This window comes from Suillus plorans (assembly GCF_016647745.1).
Source record: "Suillus plorans strain S12 chromosome Unknown HD556scaffold_86, whole genome shotgun sequence".
Classification (NCBI taxonomy): Eukaryota; Fungi; Basidiomycota; class Agaricomycetes; order Boletales; family Suillaceae; genus Suillus; species Suillus plorans.
This window is the reverse complement of record NW_024537470.1, coordinates 155,181-174,574: the sequence shown is the minus strand read 5'-3', so window position 1 is coordinate 174,574 and position 19,394 is coordinate 155,181. Positions and strand designations below refer to the sequence as shown.

The following is a 19,394-nucleotide window of genomic DNA, read 5'->3' as shown; positions in this document are numbered from 1 at the left end:
ATCTTGCCAAGGGATTTATCACGAAATCAAAATCCCCTCAAGCAAGCAGATTTTTCTTCGTAGGAAAGAAGAGCGGAGAACTTCGGCCCTGTCAAGATTACCGACTTCTAAACGACCAGACCATAAAAAACTCTTATCCCCTTCCGCTTCCGGCATCCCTTATCGAACGATTGCACGGTGCAAACTTCTTTACCAAGATGGATATCCGATCGGGTTACAATAACATCCGAATCCATCCTGATGACAGATGGAAAGCCGCGTTCACCACGGAACACGGCCTTTTTGAACCCACGGTAATGTTCTTCGGCCTATGTAACTCCCCAGCCACGTTTCAAGCATATATGGACGATAAATTCCGACAAGAAATCAACAAAGGATGGCTGGTCATCTATATGGACGACATCCTAATTTTCTCTAAGGATCTGGAGGAGCACAAGGAAAGAACACGACGGGTACTGGAGAAAATCAGACAAGAACAACTGTTTTTAAAACCGGAGAAATGCACCTCGATTCCAACGAAGTTGAATATCTAGGGATGATTATCAAACCTGGTCATGTGGAGATGGATAAAGACAAAACCAACGGAATAAAGCTATGGCCAAAGCCTGGTTCCGTAAAAGATGTTCGATCCTTTTTAGGATTTTGCAACTTTTACAGGTCTTTCGTATCCCATTATTCCGATATTGCCCGCCCTCTTATCAATCTAACAAAAAAGGACGCCGTGTTCCATTGGGACTCTTTATGCCAAGAGACCTTCGATCGACTAAAAACATGTTTTACGAGCCATCCAGTACTTCGCAATCCTGATCCACTCCGACAGTTCGCTATCGCCACCGATGCCTCTCTTGACGCAACTGGAGGAGTACTCTTGCAGACCGACAGCAATGGAATGTATCACCCCTGTGCTTACCTCTCCCAGTCCTTTAACCCCGCTGAACGCAACTATCAAATCTTTGATCGGGAATTACTTGCCATCATTCGTGCGTTAACAGAATGGAGACACTATCTAGAGGGACATCCTTTCCCTGTCATCGTATTCACCAATCATATGAACCTGCTTTATTTTAGGAAAGCGGAACGATTGTCTCGCCGGCAAGCACGTTGGCAGATGCTTCTCACATCCTTTGATTTAGAACTTCACCACGTGCCTGGCACAAAATTAGCAGCACCTGACGCGCTTTCTCGTCGACCGGATCATGATGATGGATCTTCTGATAACCATGATACCGTACTCCTTCCTGATTCGATGTTTGTACGACTACTCGATGACCAACTACGTGACACCCTCGCTATTCCGTCTCCGTTAGACGACCCCATATTCAGCACTGCTGTTGACGCCCTAAACGGCATCTGTCTCCCTCCTATAAAATCTGCTCTTTCCGATTGGAAGATTGAGTCCGATATTCTTTATTTTAAGAATCGTGCCTATATCTCTCCTTCCCATCGTCCGTCCATCCTTGCACGATGCCATGATCATCCCACGGCGGGACATCCTGGTCGTTTTAAAACGGAAGAATTGGTTAAACGAGAAGCTTGGTGGCCTGGCATGGGAACTTTCATCCGGAAATACGTCGAGGGCTGTGCGGTTTGTCAACAGATGAAGGCTGATACGCATCCCGTAACTCCACCCCTGACTCCCATTTCCTCCGCTGCCACGAGGCCATTCTCCCAAATCTCCGTTGATCTTATCACCGATCTTCCGGTTTCCTCCGGTTTTGACTCTGTTATGGTCGTGGTAGACCATGGGCTTAGTAAGGGGGTGATTATTACCCCTTGTCACAAAACAATTTCCTCTGAAGGGGTAGCCAAGCTGTTTCTGAAACACGTATTCAAACGCTTTGGGCTACACGATAAGGTAATCTCCGACAGAGGACCCCAATTTCTTTCAAAGTTCTCCTTGGAATTAGCCCGACTCCTCGATTATTCTATAGCCCCATCCACGGCCTATCACCCTCAAACTGACGGACAAACTGAACGACTAAACCAGGAATTGGAAACCCATCTCAGAATTTACTGTCAGAATAATCCAGCTAACTGGGTTGAACATCTCCCCATGGCTGAATTCGTCCATAATCACCGAAGGCACGACGCTCGAAATGCCTCCCCCTTCTTTATCATGATGGGATACGAACCAAAAGCAATCCCTCATATCCTCGCAGATTCCGTAGTACCAGCGGCAGAAGAACGAGTGAAACTCCTTCAAAAGATGAGAGAAGAAGCTATCGCCTGCCATAATATCGCCATGCAAAGAATGGCGGAAAGATCCTTCGGCCAAAAATACCAACCATGGAAAATAGGAGATAAGGTTTGGCTATCCGCAGCAAATCTCCGATTAAAACTTCCCTCTCGGAAATTGGCCCCGAAACGATACGGTCCTTTCACTATCACCGCGGTATTATCCCCCATCACATTCATGCTCCAACTACCTCCGCAATGGAAGATACACCCCACGTTCCATGCTTCTCTGTTATCGTCCTATAGCGAAAATGACGTTCACGGTCCAAACTTCCTAGAACCCCCACCTGATATTCTGGAAGAAGAAGAAGAATATGAAATCGAAGCGATCCTTGCCCATAAAGGCAGGGGTAAACACTGCAGATATCTGGTATCGTGGAAAGGATATTCCTCAGCTAGCAACGAGTGGATCCCAGAAGGAAACCTGGCAGATGCCGACGAGACCCTCTCAACCTATAAAGACAGGCACTCGCTACGAGATTAATAACCACTCTACAAACATCATCTGCCCATCAACATGCCCTTCCCAGTCTCCTACACATTGCCCTATGAATCTACCTTTGCCCAAACCAACCCCTCGACTGACGAGGGAAGATACGAAGACTTCGTCTCTCAAGCAGAGGACCTCGCGCTCATTGAAGCCGCAGTCCTTTGTCCCCAGCATGCCATCGAAATCAACAGAATCCTTATCTCTAGAAACGCCTTCGCCGTCAACCTCATCATCAACATCATCCGCGCCACCGACCTCATTGAAAGACTCACTCGACACGTGGAAGAACCACGTGTGCAGCATGGCATCATGCATCTACAGAAACGCATTTGTTCTTACGCTTTGCGTCTTGTCCCTGAGGAGGTTAAGTCTGATATTCAGATGGCTATTCACATGGTTGCTGAATGAGTCGCCGGAGTCGCTCGTCCACCGTCTCCACAGCAACCTCCTGCAACCCCTCCACCTTCCTATGATGGTGGAATTCCCGTTCCTCCTCCTCGTATGCCTAACAAGTTACAAGACGCTGTTAACAGCCTTATGGAGATCACCAACGCCATGATCGCTAATCTCCAGGAGGAGACGCGGTTAGCGACACGAGTACAGACTCTCGCCACTCGTACAGAAACTACGGTAACTCCCGTAGAAACCATCTTGCATCTGCCTAATCTCTACACCGCATTCTCGGCTACGCATGACGAAATACTAGCCAACCCAAACGACCAATACCTATCGTACCAAGAGGTACAAGACCTATCCACCGCACTTCAGGCGCTTCACATCCATCCCCCCATGAATATTCCTACCACGCTATCACCATCGACGTTCACGGATGGCACTGTGCCAATCCAGGCACTGGGAACCACCGCTCCTGCAGAACCTGCTGAACTGGTTGCGGAAGCAGAGCAGATGGCCATGCCAACCTCTGTCTTCGTCCTCTCGAAGAGAGAGATAAACCAGATCAAAGTGCATACGACTCATCGGAAAAGAACCCGCAAGGTGCCTTATCTTGGCAAAGGAAAGAAGAGAGCTACTAGCGAAGATGAAGCTTTTAGCTCCACGCCAGCACCACCGGTTATTCGACCGTCCTCCTCAAACCCCGACAAAAATCGGGTATGTCGCTACTGCAAAACACTTGGTCATCGTCACGCGCACTGCCCCAACTACTACTGCCGTGTCTGCCGGGAATTGTCCCCCGGACATCTTTCTTTTTATTGCCCTCATTACCCGGGTCCTTCCCCTACTACTCTTACATGGAAAGATGAGAGATTCTACGACGAGCTAACAGCTTGGGAAAAGGCAAGAGATGACGCCTACATCCTTCGGTGCGCAGAAGAAGAAGCTCTCTATAGAGAGGAGCAACTCTGTGGAGGGGGCGACGAAGGTCGGTTTGACTACTCTGACGACCCAATTTATTATGCCAACCAAGATGAGTAAAGTCGGTGACTTTACGCCTAGTAGAGGGGTAATGTTACAGTTACATTTGCTGCGCTCTATTTTCTCATATCATCTCTACAAACGGCCTTCCTTTCTTGTATGATGTATACTTCTCACGATTAGCCTGGTCCGTGCGCACATATTGGCCTATTTAAGCACGTGTATTACTACTAGTTTCTGCACTTTAATCTTACTAGGTTTTACCTGAAATATCCTTCGCTTAAGACCCCCAATCTTAAGTCGTCAGATACTTGATTCTTAGACAAAGCACTCCTTTGTCTAAGCCTATGAAGAGTCCCCTTTTCTGGAGACTGCGAATCTCAATGATCGTAACTCTGTCGAGTTGTCGTTGTTAAGAACTATCCTAGTTCGTAACACAACGAGTTTGATGCCCGGAGCGATCTCGACACCCTGAGGATGGTCTTGACAATGCCTCAGCCTGACGCGCCCATGCACGAAGTCCGCAGGGTGAGTTCACTCATGCTGCCATTCTCTTGGTTCGGTTGATGTAGCAGTTGAATCTCTAGGCACTAGAAGTGGCGCAACAAGCATATACTGCTGTTCGGTCTGAGTTGCGCGCTCTCAAGAAAGACCACACTATGCTCCAGGCTGCTGTCCCTGCACGCAGCCGAAACCGAGTCCTTAAGAAGACATCAACCATCAACAATGACATCGCCCGTGCGGGCAAGATGTACGCCATGCTCAACTACTTTTGGGTCATGAGCGGGCTCTTTCCGACAAAACCCCAGCCAGACATTGATCCACGCAGCGGCACGCGTTGGTCTTCACCTGAAGCGAAACTCAATGGTGCGATGGCTGAGCTTTATCAGTGCATACCCAAGGCTTTGCATAAACCAATGGAGACCTACCCACAGTTTGGATCAGTGGTATGTCCGATTCTCCCTCTGTCTGCGCATCAACACTTATGTATGAGATACTCTAGTTTCGTGCTGCGGTTAATTCCAAGAGGTCGAACATACTGCATAGTCTCAAGGACTGCGCCGGTTTGATCTTCTCTTCATTAAAACTCGACCCGACCGTCTTCACTGACGAGGCTGCCAAAAAGAAGGAGAATGTGCAACTCCTTGCTCTCTTAAAGAAGGATGTCAGTGGCGAAAAGTATACACATCTAGCCCCCATTCTGTTCATGGATCCTTCTGCTCTAGTTCCAGACGCCTTCCTCAAAACACCAGTCATGGCCAAGGTGAGTGATGTATTCAGCTGCTGTCCAAGCAGTACGTTAGGGCTGACTCCGTCCCTCAGATCATCCGAGTTGAAATATTCGGGAAGGCTTCACTGTCTGGGAAGACCAAAGGTCATTTGAAGGCCAGGGGTCAGCGTTGGTCTACGCAGTGTGTCACAGAAGGTCTGATCGCAGGTGCTGCTATTGTGGTGAGCGCATTATAATCTTCTGACTTTTGCATGCATGCTGATCTCGTCTCGTTCTCAGGCGCGTTTCTTGTTAACGCATGATCAAGAGCTCACAGCAACCGGACCAGCCACGAAAATTGATTATGCGCAAGACTTTGATTTTTACTTGGAGCGACTATTCAAGCGCAGCCCATGGGCTACGAGTGTGATCAACTATTACAACCAGGAGGTTTTCGGCACGAGCTCAGTCCTAGCTACTAGTGGTACCCCTACTCCACCCTCTGCCTCCCAACCTCACACCTGGGAAGACGACTTCTTACAGCAGTTAGAAGATCCTGCCTCCGCACCACAAACCATCCCCATTCCCGCACCACAACTTCTGTCATCTTCACACATCACTTATGCTCCGACTTCTGCGAGTCGTGCTGACATGAATGCAGTCGCCACTGTCAACTACCAGACTGCAATGTCTATCAGCAATCCGGGAGGGCCCGCCACCACCACTCAGCTCCAACTCGAAGTTGACATTGGTGAGCTCTCGCTGGATGGCGCTAGAACTGACTTGGCGCCATCTGCATCCAAGGGTGGTAGGGTGTCTGCAGCTCAACGTCGAGTTACTGCTCAGGCTGCTCAGACTCCGGTGGACTCGGACGTGGTCCCTGTTGTTCCTTTGGCTCCTCCTCCAGCACTCAAGCGTGTTACATGCAATGGTGGTGCCAAACTGAGGAAGGTGTCGGGGAGGAAGTAATTTTAGTGGAATCTGAGTCTCGCTTTATTAATTTGTTGAACCTGTCGCCCTCTGATTTGTTTACATTTACCTACAACTATAAATGCTAACTCCAGCTTACCCATTGTCACCTTCCAACAGCTATTAATTCTCGGACGCCCCCGCCCAACAGCACATTGCACATCTCTTGATTCAGCATTTAAATGATTACTAAGTCGTAAAATTGCATCCCAATTAGGGTAGTATAATCACAAGGCCAAACAAGTTGAGCTCTATTCTGATCAACGCTTCTATTGAGTCTTCTTTCATTTCAACCATTTCCACCTCTGAACAGACGTCGTCATCAACTCCGAAGATTCCGTCGACTACTCGACTCTTATTTATCTCAATCCATGCATTAATACCAACACACTCTCTCGAGGCAATTCAATGCTTGTCCATTGAAATCAAGTTTATCAATATGGTGCGTCGTCAATGTTAAAATTTTTCTCCTTCTCAATGACGAGGACATCTCGATCCCTAGCCACAGTTGACCACTTCTGCCTCCTTGTGAGTAGCGCGCAGTGCTACAACTGTCACACGACTGCAACTCCTCTGCGGAGGAAGGACGCTGAAGGCAAGACCATTTGCAACGTGTAAGTTCTCATTTGTTGTTCCTTCTATATTCGTACCAATATCTTATATACATGCAGATGTGGCCTCTACTACAAGCTTCACGGCTCTGCTCATCCCATTAGTATGAAATCCGATATTATTCGGAAGCGCTCTCGACACGACGCTCGTGCGCTCTCCCTCCTCCTCTCAGACGTATCAATCCAACTGTCATCCGTCCCTGTAACTGACCAACTCAAAGATTTCCTTCACGCGACCTCACAAATGCATTCCTACGACAGCTCGCATATCCCATTCATCATAACCACCTCCCTCGTCGTCCTCCTCCACACGAGCCTCGCAGTGCTGCACACACCAACCCTCCTGCCACGTGTAGGCGTGCATACTGCTGCCTATGTCGGTGTCTTGGTCGGCCTCATGTCCTTTTTCGTGGGCTTGGCTGTTTGGGGGGCGTTGTCTTAGGTTTGCGCAGGCGCCACCTCTACCTCCTCGACCCACACTCTGAATCGCTACCCAACCTTCGCGCCTCGCCTCGCCTCGCCATGCCTTTCGCTTCTCTATTCAGGACCAAGCCCACGACCTTCAGCCGAGAAATACCACCTGCCAGATTACTATAATGTGAGTATTACGATCACCATTTTTTTTACCTGTATCGCGATCAGTACAAATGCGACCAATATTGCTGTTTTTTACTACTATTATCATTATTTGGGAATTCCAGCAAGAGCATCGAAATACAAGCGACGAGTCTTGAAATTGTCTGAATTTACCTTGCTACCGTTTACAATGCTTACACTATCATTTCATGGCCTTATAATGTTAGGCTCATCACACGCCACCCAGGATCATTACAGTGCCTTAACATGATTTGGACAGACATTATAAGTGCCTTGAAATTTTTTCGTACACCATTAACATGCATTATAAGTGTACCGTGTGAAAAGATCCCTTAAAATGTCTTAAATTGAATTCGAAGGCTCGCTGGAAATTTCCGACAAGACAGTCCGAAATTCTTGGGACCTTCATATTATCGAGGACCTCTTGACCCATGAAATCGATTTTGACGAAGATGACAACAGACGCGATACGTATGCTAATCGTTCAATTGTAAGGGCACGAAAGTTCGAGTGGGACGATGCGCTTCAAGACGCAGTCAAGGTCAGACATTCCGTCTCTCGTGATGCCGTTGACGATAGGTCACTCAGTTTTGTCGCATAGTCCATTGCTATCCAGCCCTCATTACTGGGCTACATTTCCAAAGGCATCGCCCTTTGCGGCAACAAACAGCTCTGGGACGCGATGGAAGCTTTTGACTCCGCTTTTGTGTTTTCCAATAGCAATCCCAATATCCTCAATCTTCTACTACTGATCAAGGTACTGTAGTCGCTGTTCTAACAGTCATGTTTGTTACACCAAGACTTCGATGTCATTTATTCAGGCTATTGCACTTTTCTATTCCGGTCGCCACAATGAGGCAGTGTGGCGAGTTGAAGACCTCACGGCCGCTTCTCAACACTCAGATCCAATTCCGTGTAGCGTTGCGAATGTAAGCTTTGTATCAGACCTTAAATCTCGACCAAACCTGTTAGTCGTATCTACACGTGCAGCTTGCAACCATTGCTTTCCAGGATGGACGGTACAGCGAAGCCGCTGATCAACTCGATTATAGTATTCCCGGTTTAATGGATTTGTTTTTGAGCAGAGCACTTTTTGTTACGCTTGGCGTTGTTTAGACGTCTTTACGTTTCAACGGTTTCAAGTAAAGCCAATGTTCTGATGAAGATGAAGCTAGATTGCAGGCCCTGGTCTGCATAGGTCAAGTTAAAGATACAAAGTGTAAAGAGTAAGGTATATATAAGGGTATTGAAGCGGAGCTTGAATATGAATAGTGAATAGGAAAAAGAGTAAAAGAATCGTACGATAGAATGTGATGGAAAGTCATAGAATATGTGAAGAGGTGAAAAGTGAAACTGTGTTAAGACCGTGCACAAAGGGTAGGACTGATTCTGAGGGGCTTGGCTTCAGCTCGTGCGCTGCGCCCCTTACCCGAGTATGTGCCCTTAATTTCAGAGTGATGTCCGAAGAAAGTCCAAGGACGTCCGAAGCGCGGGAAAGTTCGGAAGGACTTTCCGGACGAGTGCAAGTAACTTCCGGACGAGTGCGGGAAAGTTCCGGAGGAACTTCCGGAAATTACGATGAGGTTTCGTCCTGATATGGATACGTGTAATGGCTACTTAGGACAAGTCCTAAGTAGAAGCAAACAGAGGAAAGGCTGCAAGGACAAAGTCCGAAGCAGAATAGGTCCGGAGGACCGCGGGAAAGTTTCGGACGAACGTCCGGAAACTTCGGAGGATCGGATGAGCAGATAAGCGGATGAACGGATAAGCGGATAAGCGGATGAGCGGATAAGCGGAGCTCTGGCCTAGGGAATTTCTCCCTAGGCCCGAGATGGATATTGACTAAGTCGATAGACTAGAACTGATATGAGGACTTAGAGTGAGATCTAGTGCGAGGACTAATATGATATTCAGACTGAGGAACTACAGGACATATACAAGAGTTTATATACTAAGGAAATAACGGAAAGATCAGTAAGCAAGCGTCCGAGGCTATGTATGAAGCATAAGCAAAGTTATCAAGCGCGAGTCGGAAATGAAGCATAGGTTAACGGATCAGTAAGCATACCGGTAGTAAGTATAACCGAGATACCGAGGACAAGGAATACCGAATAGAGGAATAGGCTGTGTTAATGTTATATGCACAGGAATTGAATTAGGAAGCTTATCGTATATCGGATCGGATCGGACCGGACATCCGGATGAGACGCGTGGATTGAGGTATGGAGGTAAATGTATGTGGATGTGGATGTGGATGTGCAGGGGTGCAGGGATCCGGATGGATAGAGGACTGGAGACATGAATAGGGTGTCCGAAGGTCCGGATGAGGCGTGGGAATATTGTCGGATGTAGGTCCGGAATACGGGATATGACAAACTGTAACATTACCCCCGTTTTAAGGGTAGTAAGCCCAGATTACTACAAAATATTAGAGATGATGTGATCGTTTATAGAAAGAAAGGATGTCTGCAGCGTTACCCAATTGTTCTTCCGTCATCCACTCGTTCTCAGAACTCGGGAATCCTTTCCATTCCACATGATATGTTCGTCGGTGTGCCGTGCCGCGATGACCAATGATGGCTTCTACTTCGTATTCTTCTTCTCCATCTACGATGTCAGGCGGTGGAGTGATATGGTTGGGGCCATGTATGTTGTTTTCTTTGTAAGGGGAGAGAAGGGCGGCGTGGAATACCGGGTGAATGCGCCATTGAGTAGGGAGTTTTAATTTATACATGATGGGTGAGAGGACTTGGGTGATAACGAATGGTCCTTCCTGTTTCGGGGCAAGTTTCCGATTAGGATATCCGAGATGAAGGTTCTTGGCTTCTAGCCATACCTTGTCGCCGACAGAGAATGGTACGAATTTAGACGTGATTCGTTGACGCATAGTGTTACGTGCGAGTTCGTGAGCGGCCAGCGCTTCGTCGCGTGCTTTATTTAGCATAAGAAGTCGTTGTTCAATATTAGGGATGTCGGTTCTAGGATGAGAATCGGGAAGATGTTTCAGGTGATAGCCCATCATAAGATAGAATGGAGACGTGCCGCGGGCAGAGTGGTGTCATGAGTTATGGACGAACTCAGCGAGGGGAAGCATAGCGGCCCATCCGGTTTGGTCATTGGCACAAAAGATTCGAAGATAGACCTCGAGTTCTTGGTTTACTCGTTCGGTTTCTCCGTCACTTTGGGGATGAAATGCGGTGGAAAGGGAGTTCTTGTATCCGAGGAGTTTTCCGAGTTCGAGTTGGAATCTGGATGCGAATTGGGGTCCGCGGTCTGATATAATTTTATCGTAAAGTCCGTATCTAGAGAAAACTTTGGAAAAGAAAATATTTGCGACTCCTTCAGAGTCTATCGTCTTGAGACAAGGGGTGAGAATTACCCCCTTCGAAAGTCCATGGTCTACCACGACCATGATAGAGTCGAATCCGTCAGAAAGTGGGAGGTCGGTGATGAGGTCTACTGAACAATGAGCGAATGGTCGATTGGAAATAGGGGCGGGAATAGGGAAGAGAGGGGGATGAGAAGGATGCGTGTTGACTTTGTTCTGTTGGCACACGCTACAGCCTTCGACATAGTTCTTTACGAAGTTCGAGAGGCCTGGCCACCAGTAATCGCGGGAAAGGAGTTCCTGGGTTTTGAATCGTCCAGGATGTCCTGCGGTGGGTGAGTCGTGATGGAGGGAGGTGAGTTCGTGGCGAAGTTCGCCGGGGGGTACATAGGTGAGTCCTTTATAAAGTAAAATTCCGTCGCTCAATTTCCAATCGGAAAGAGCCGAGCGGAGTGGAGGCGGGGTTTCTGGGTCCGTAAGCGCCTTTAGCGCTGTGTGAACTACAGGGTCCATGGAGGAAGAAATACGTAATCTGTCTGTAAGAGAAGAATCAATGACATTGATAAATAGGGAATCGGGGAGGAGTTGAATAGATACGTTGTCCTTTTCGTCGCTATCGACCAGAAGGTGATCCGCTCTACGAGATAATAGGTCGGGTATGACTAAGTCTTTGCCCGGTACATGTTGGATGCGTAAGTCAAACTGGGAAAGGAAGGTCTGCCAACGTGCTTGGCGTCTGTTGAGGTCTTGGACGTCTCTGAAATATTGAAGATTTTTGTGGTCAGTGTGTACGGTTACAGGGTAGGGGGATCCGATAAGATAATGTCGCCAAGCTTTGAGGGCTCGGACGATAGCAAGAAGTTCTCTGTCATAGATTTGGTAGTTTCGTTCAGCAGGGTTAAAGCTTTGAGATAAATAGGAACATGGTAACCAATTTCCGTTGTCGTCTTTCTGCAGGAGTACTGCTCCGGTGGCATATAAGGAGGCGTCAGTGGCTATGGCAAAAGGAGAGTGTTTGCTTGGTATCTGGAGTACTGGAGCGGTCGTAAAGGTCTTTTTGAGTTTTTCGAAAGCTTTGTTGCGTTCTTCTGTCCAAACAAAGGGTTCGTCTTTCTTCGTAAGGTCGATCAAGGGTCGAGCGATCGTGGAATAGTCGGCGATGAAGTGTCTATAAAAGTTAGCAAATCCCAAGAATGATCTGACATCTTTTACCCGAGCCAGAATTTTCCACTCGGAGATGCCCTTGAGTTTAGCCAGGTCCATAGTTACCGATCCTGGTCGTATAATCATTCCTAAATATTCGATTTCTGTGACGTTGAATGTGCATTTTTCCGGTTTTAGATAGAGTCGGTGTTCGCGAAGTCGAGACAATACTCTGTGTGTCCGAGTCTGGTGAGTTTCATAATTGTCCGAGAATATGAGGATATCGTCCATATAAATAATTACCCATCCTTCTTGGATCATGTCGCCAAAGATATCGTTCATCATGGATTGAAACGTGGCTGGAGAATTGCACATGCCGAAGAACATAACCATCGGTTCGAATAGTCCGCGGGCTGTAGCAAATGCCGCTTTCCATTGGTCCGATTTCTTCATACGTACGTTATTGTACCCCCATCTGATGTCCATTTTCGTAAATATTTTCGCGTTCTTGAGCTTATCTATGAGGTCAGATATGAGCGGAAGTGGGAAATTATTTTTAACCGTGTGATCGTTCAGGTATCGATAATCTTGGCAGGGTCGGAGAGAACCGTCTTTCTTTCCTACGAAGAAGAATGGTGAAGATTGAGGGGATTCTGATGGTACGATGGTCCCTTTTGCGAGGTGTTCGTCTATGAAGTCGTTCATTGCTTTTTCTTCCTGGGGATTGAGAGGATAGATCTTGCACTTGCGTGGTTCGAAAGAGTCCTTGAGTTCAATCTTGTGGTCGAATTTCTGTTCCGGTGGTAGGGTTCCGTTGGCAACTTCTCCGAATACGTCTTGATATTTTCGGAAGGATTCGGGGACGAGTTCTTCGAATGTTTTCTTGACGGGTTTAGCGAATTCTTGAGCGAGAAGTTGCGAGGTGTTTGCCGTTTTCCGTAATAGGGTGCTGTGTGACGAGTAAAACCGGTGATCTGCGGGGATGTGTTCGTTAGTAAGGGGAGGTTCGGATACTTCCGTAGAGAATGTTCCGAAGACGTGTTCGCCTTTGATGTAAGCGATTAGAACATCGTCGGGATCTATAACATCTGTTTCGTCAGTGTCGTCTTCGGTGGGTAGGAGGTCGGGAATTTCGTCAGAAAAGGATTCCGGAGTGGTTTCGTTAGATGGATCCCACTCCTCATCGTTACTTTCCTTGGTGACGTGATAGGCATCTTCATCTTCTATCTCTTCGATAGTTGGTTTGATGCTTCGTTCGCGAAGGTGGACTTCTTCTCGAGTCCAATTGATATCTGGGTTTTCTTTCTTTAGCCAGCTTATTCCCAGGATTGCGTCCTCTCCTCCCAATGAGGTAATGAGGAAACACGTTCGCATGGGAATGCCACGTATGAAAAAGGATAGATTACAGTACCGTGTGATTTTTCCGTTTTTATTGAGTGTACCATCCACGTTTCGTACGGGTATGGGTTTATCGAGTTCGTGACTTGTGATTCGGTTTCTGATAATGAATTTTGAGTCGATGAATTCGCCTTCGGCGCCTGAGTCTATCAGGGCAGCCGCTTCGGTGGTTTTGTTGGTTTTAGTCGAGCTAATCGTGAGTGGAATGCGCATGGAATTGCAGTCACCAATGTTCTGTACTAAAAGTCCTACTCGTGGAGATTCTGACACCGGTGCAGATCCCCGTTCTAAAAATCCTCGTCTTCTGACTCCTCTTTCTTCTTCGGCTTCTTTACCTGGCATGCTTTGAACGCTTTCCACTCCAGAAACTCCTGGTATTCGGCGTCGTCTTTGCTAGAACTGGACGCGGAGTTAGTCTGGGTCTTCCTGGTAGACGTTACCGTGGGATGGTTAGGGCAGTCCTTGATGAGGCCCTTCTTTCCGCATTTGAAGCAGAGGCCCCCCTTCTTTCTGCGTTCTCGCTCTTGGGGCGAGAGGTAGGTCTTCCTCGTACTTTTCTCACCATCGTCGTCTTCTCCTGCCTCCATCCTATCAATATCCATTGCGTATGGGTCGCGTCCCCAGGACTGCGACGGTGGGTTGGTGAATGTTCTTCTGACCTCTACGTCGAGGGCTTTGTCTAGCCACCCGTCCAGTGTAGTAGGTATCTTTTCGAACCTGAGTATGGTGACCGTCAGCTCTCGCTTGAGGCCAGTTCTGAAGAAGAGGATCTTAGTGGCTTCTTTGTTGATGCCGGTGTCGGTGAGGATGGTGCGGAATAATGAGGCGTAGGCTGCTACGCTGCCGGTCTGTTTGAGGGTGGAGATTCTGCGGAGTGCAGTGTCGGCGAGGTTCTTTGGGTAGAATGTGTCAGTGAAGCGTTTAGAGAAGTCGTCGTAAAGACCGAAGCCTGCTTCGGTGGTGGTTGCTTTCTTCAGCTCTCCCTCAGCCCACTTAGCTGCTTCTCCCTTCGTCATCCTGCTAAGGACTAAGATGATCTTCTTCTTATCCTCGTTATAGATTTCATCGTTGAGGGTCATGTAGGCTGCCATTTGCAGTGACCAACCTACGGCCTTTCTGGTGTCGCCATTGAAGGCTTCTGGGATGGATCCGATTTCTTTGGGCATGTCGTTGTCTGAGTCGGTATCGATGGGGATGGGTTCGTCGGGAATGGGTGTTTCTGGTCTAGGTGGAATGGGTTCAATGGGTTCGTATTGTTGGGTCCAAAAGTTCCAACGTTCTCCTGCTGGTGCGAGGTTATCGTAAAAGTCTCTCCACTCAGCTAGGGTCCAAGTTTCTTCGTCTTCTGTTTTCACAAAAGTCTGTCTCGAGTCTGACCAGGTAAAACCTGGTGGGCAAATTGCCGAGTGAGATGTCGTGGGTTCTGGGTTCGTGTGCTATGTTACAAGTAACGGCACAGTAAAAGAGTAACTTGACCTTTTGTTACGCTCGGCGTTGTTTAGACGTCTTTATGTTTCAACGGTTTCAAGTAAAGCCAATGTTCTGATGAAGATGAAGCTAGATTGCAGGCCCTGGTCTGCGTAGGTCAAGTTAAAGATACAAAGCGTAAAGAGTAAGGTATATATAAGGGTATTGAAGCGGAGCTTGAATATGAATAGCGAATAGGAAAAAGAGTAAAAGAATCGTACGATAGAATGTGATGGAAAGTCATAGAATATGTGAAGAGGTGAAAAGTGAAACTGTAACACTTTTTGAACCTAGATTGAAGATATTCATGGTGGTGCGTCATGAGATCACAAAGCTTATTTCCACTGATTGATGATATGCCGGACAGCTCTTCGGATGGGACTTAGACACGTCATGGCAAACTGTCAACCAAATGCGATGCAAAGCATGCCTGTGCGCTGATTGAGTGATCGAGGCTGTCCAATCCCACCAACATATGGTGTCTATGATCGACGAGGATGTGAAGGACGGCAACCTTGAATGGTCTACTGGTCAGCGTGTTAGGGTCCCAGATGACTTGAGCATCGACACTTATTCTGGTATCATTTAGCATTCAAGGATGATTGCACCGCGCACTGTATTGCCAAAGGAGATGAGGCTGTTGCTGCAAAAAATTACGAAACGGCTATTGAACTGTATTCAGCAGGGATCGAGCTGGACTCTTGGTGCGCCGCAGTGAAGCAAATTTGGAACGCAACTTCTTTGTGATGGCTCTTCATGACGCGAACAGGGTGAGAATGAAAGTTATTATTTCTCTAGCAGTTGTACTTATTCTACCAATTGCATAGGTCATTAAACTCAACCCTTCTTCTCACATAGGGTACAAAATAAAGAATGCAGCGCTTCTTGGCGCTGTGCACTGCAATGAAGCAGAAGAGGTCTTCGAAATCATGTTCTCCAAGTTCGACGATACTCCAGATGCACAGATACGACGTAAGTCCTGAAGCACTTATCTGTCAACTTGAAGATGATGACCCTTCTTCAGAGCTGCAGCACTGTGCCAGTATATCAGATATAGATCATCATATTCGACGAGTCATTCACACTCGACTAGAAAGTGCCCCACTTCGTCTACTGATTCCCGACCCTCCCCCGTTATCTATTTTTGTCGATGCCTCTACTTCATTTGGTATCGGTTTCCTTGCTGATTCCCGCTGGCTCGCTTGGGAATTGTTGGACGGTTGGAGGGCAGATGGTCGAGACATCGGGTGGGCAGAAATGGTAGCAATCGACCTCGGTCTTCACGCCCTTGTCCGCTCGGGTCTTCGTGATGTGCACGTGCAGTTCCATTCTGACCACCAGGGTGGTGTTAAAGCCTTTAAGGTCGGTCGATCTCGCAATGTGGTCCAAAATGATATTCTGCAACGTCTCTCCTCATTTGCCCTCGAGCATGGCATTCGGATTTTTGTTGAATGGGTGAGGTCTTGCGATAACACGGCAGATGGTATCTCTCGCGGCGTTTTTCCCGCTTCTTGCTTTCGTTTCAGTTCTCCTCCTCCCTTGCCTGATTACCTCAGACCCTTTGTCCGCTTGGTGTAGTTTGGTAGTTCCCTGCAAGGTCTCCCACAGGCTCCTTCCCAACCTTGCTGGAGAGGAAGGGGCAGCATCCGAATGTGGTAGTACAATGCTTGGTAAGCCGGAAACATGCGCAACCCTTTCAAACCCAGCCAAACTTTATCCCCCCAACCTCTCCATCAGCGGCTGGCACAAAACATTTGTAAACAAACGTCAGCCACCAGCAGAGTGTGAATTAAACCTCACAGCGCTGTCATGCATGATATGGATATCATACATGGACATATTCATATATATATAAAAAAGCCTACAGCAATCGAGCCTATTAGCTTTGTCCATGGGAGGCTTGCTTAGAGGCAATATATAGGAAATTGAAGAAAAGAAGCAGAAAGACTTGAGTAATTTGTATTAGGATCTGGTTTAATTTTGTTTGCTGAATGTCTGAAGACTGTGTTTCTTACATAATCTTTTTCATTGGTCTATGATTGCAATTGTTTATCCATGTTTCATATTTATGAGTTGTTTACGTTCATCATGTTAGTTTTCTCTTCTAGGGAAAAACTTACATAATGAGTTCACATGTGATTATTCAGAAATTGGCAAGACCAAGCTTAGTCAAATCTGATGACTCATGAACTCTCTTTCTCTGCTCAATTTGTCGTCTAGCACCACTATTTGCATATTGGTGATCAGATCGATCGGACTGAGTCAGTTCTATTTTTATTTTAATAGTATACATGTAATATTTGATTACAAATAAGTGGAGCAGGATATTCCAGATATTCATTTGGCACCTAGGTATCTTTCCCACGCCAAATGTATAAAAGGAGGGCCTCTTCTCTGTCTCTCACAGAGGAGAATTCCCACTTCACCTGTCTGTCACAGGAAGTGCAAGGGACCAGTATTTCCCTTAGTTAGTCTACACTAAGATTAGGTAATCTTAGTCTTGTATTTACTCACTATTGTTAGACTCCAGCTAGTCTATCACTTGTATTTAGTTATCTAGTCCTTAGGTGGTCTAGATCTGTTGTATTCTTGTTGTGATTACATCAGCAAGGATTTGTCTGGGAAAAGCTTAGTCAGCATTCCCATCTTTTGTTTGCAAGACCTTTCAGCCACAGCCTGAGGTCCAGCTTAGTCATAGGTTCCATCCTTCCAGCTTGAAGTATCTTTGTGTTCAGCCTACTCATTTAGGATAGTTTCTTATATCACTGTCCATTACCTTCTTCAATATATTTCAGTGACTCTCATAGGATTTTACCTATACTAGTCATTGTCTATCTTATTTCAGCAGTCCATCGCTTCAACCAAACGACCGACTGTATAGTCTTGCCTCCAACGAACAGCACGTTATCAACCGAGAAGTAGAAAATCCGTTGACCGTGTACTTGAGGAGTTGGCAGCTTTTGTCTTATCAAAGTGTAGTTGTGGTGTCACTGCATTTTACACGAAAACATATAAGACCCTCAAGTAACAAGACACCGTATCGTTTCGTTGATGAGTGCGAGTGCAACCAGGTTTAGCATGGACACTATCTACTGTGACACATGGATCACCATGCCCTCGAGCGTCGATGGAAACCCACTTGATCTTGTGGTGGACAGCCACAGAACAAAATGGCAGAACAATATTAGCAGCGAGGTCTTCAAGATGTCGACGGGAGAGGGTCTCGTTGATATGATTTTGTTGTGCAATATACCGAGCAAGTGCTTCACGAAAGTAGATGGCTCCATAGTCCAAAATTAATCTTTGGATTGGCACTGCTTTCACATTAGGGTGCTTCATTAAGGTTTGTGTGCGGCGAAAAGACAAGTCAGGTGGCTGAGGATGGTGGGTAAAGGAATTGGTGTTGAGTCGCCACTGAATGAATTTATCATGGCACACAATCTTTTCCTTGCGCTCGAGCCACTGGGTCATCTGCGCAAACTCATCCTTGTGGTTCGTGGCACGGTAGGCATCTTTTGTTAAGTCAATATGAAGGTGTTCGGTATACTCTGTGTTATAGTTATCTGTGGTCCCATATAACCGAATCATTGATGTGTAGTGTTGAGTTGCATGAAGTTTAGGAAGATTGAAATTATTCCGAATACCGAGGTCAACAAATATTTGCTTGTTGTTGTGAAAGAGGGAGAGAGCTTCGTCAAGGAGAGACAATGTCTCAGAACTGTGACACGGATACTGTGCCAGGTATAAAAAATCCAGGAGACCACAAACAGCTCGCAAAAGACGAGCTGAATCCAGATTGCCAGGAAGTCGGATGTCAATAATTATACCGAGGAGAAAACGGCATATCTGAGCATGTTCCGTGCCACTGAGACAAGATAGGCTGGTGATACCTTTCGTAAATAGACGGATATGATGGTTTGGAGGTAGTCTTCGACACCGAGCATCAATCTCGGCTGTTCCACATGCCTGTGCCAGCCAACCAAGAAGGTGTTTAACGAGTCCTTGATACAATTGGTGGAGGATGTCAGGCGTGATGGCTTGGAAAATGTTGACATGGGGAAGTCGTTCCCAGAACGGGTGGACAATGGGCTTGATTCCTGCATTGCGACATGCCTGGATGAAATCAGTGAGGTCTCCAACATCGATTGTGGCAAGTGCATCAAGAACAGTGTCGAGGTCCCGTATTTCAAAGGGCGCTGTGCTACTCTCAAGTTCGTCAGGTGGGATATCGCATTTTGGGCATTCTGTAGTTTTGACTCCAGTAGCCAATAGTTGCTTGGGATAATCACCGACAAAGCAAGCAAAGAGAGGATGACAGTAGCGTGAGATACCATCCCCGCTGCGCATTGCCAGACTGTTGAGACCAGCTTTCTCCAGTGTGTTATGACTAGGATAGGTCGAGCTCTCCCTAGGCGGATTGCCTAATCTGATAGCGGGCTCGCTACTGGAGAGATGGGGATCTTCTCTCGAATGAGAGGTTCTGGGGTTCCACTAAAGGTAGCGTCGGCTTTCCTTTAGGTGCGGCTTAGACTGAGTGATTGGGATGATCACACAGAGGAAGTTCTGATGAAA

General features: G+C 47.0%; 3 protein-coding genes across 3 annotated transcripts; 2 read left to right on the top strand and 1 right to left on the bottom strand.

The window, feature by feature from the left end:
* Positions 1-4,588: 4,588 nt before the first annotated feature.
* HD556DRAFT_1449289 (uncharacterized protein) lies at positions 4,589-6,278 on the top strand (the record flags this gene model as incomplete). Its single annotated transcript, XM_041307573.1, has 5 exons — positions 4,589-4,627; positions 4,687-5,046; positions 5,103-5,363; positions 5,423-5,551; positions 5,610-6,278. The coding sequence occupies 5 exons, from the start codon at positions 4,589-4,591 to the stop codon at positions 6,276-6,278; spliced, it is 1,458 nt and encodes a 485-aa protein (XP_041154342.1).
* A 543-nt stretch (positions 6,279-6,821) lies between these two features.
* On the top strand, positions 6,822-7,028 carry HD556DRAFT_1190640 (uncharacterized protein; the record flags this gene model as incomplete). Its single annotated transcript, XM_041296164.1, has 2 exons — positions 6,822-6,892; positions 6,950-7,028. Coding segments are annotated over 2 exons (150 nt in total), but the record flags the coding sequence as incomplete, so codon positions are not given.
* Positions 7,029-17,819: 10,791 nt separating this feature from the next.
* HD556DRAFT_1449283 (uncharacterized protein) lies at positions 17,820-19,169 on the bottom strand (the record flags this gene model as incomplete). Its single annotated transcript, XM_041307572.1, has 1 exon — positions 17,820-19,169. The coding sequence occupies one exon, from the start codon at positions 19,167-19,169 to the stop codon at positions 17,820-17,822; it is 1,350 nt and encodes a 449-aa protein (XP_041154340.1).
* Positions 19,170-19,394: the final 225 nt, after the last annotated feature.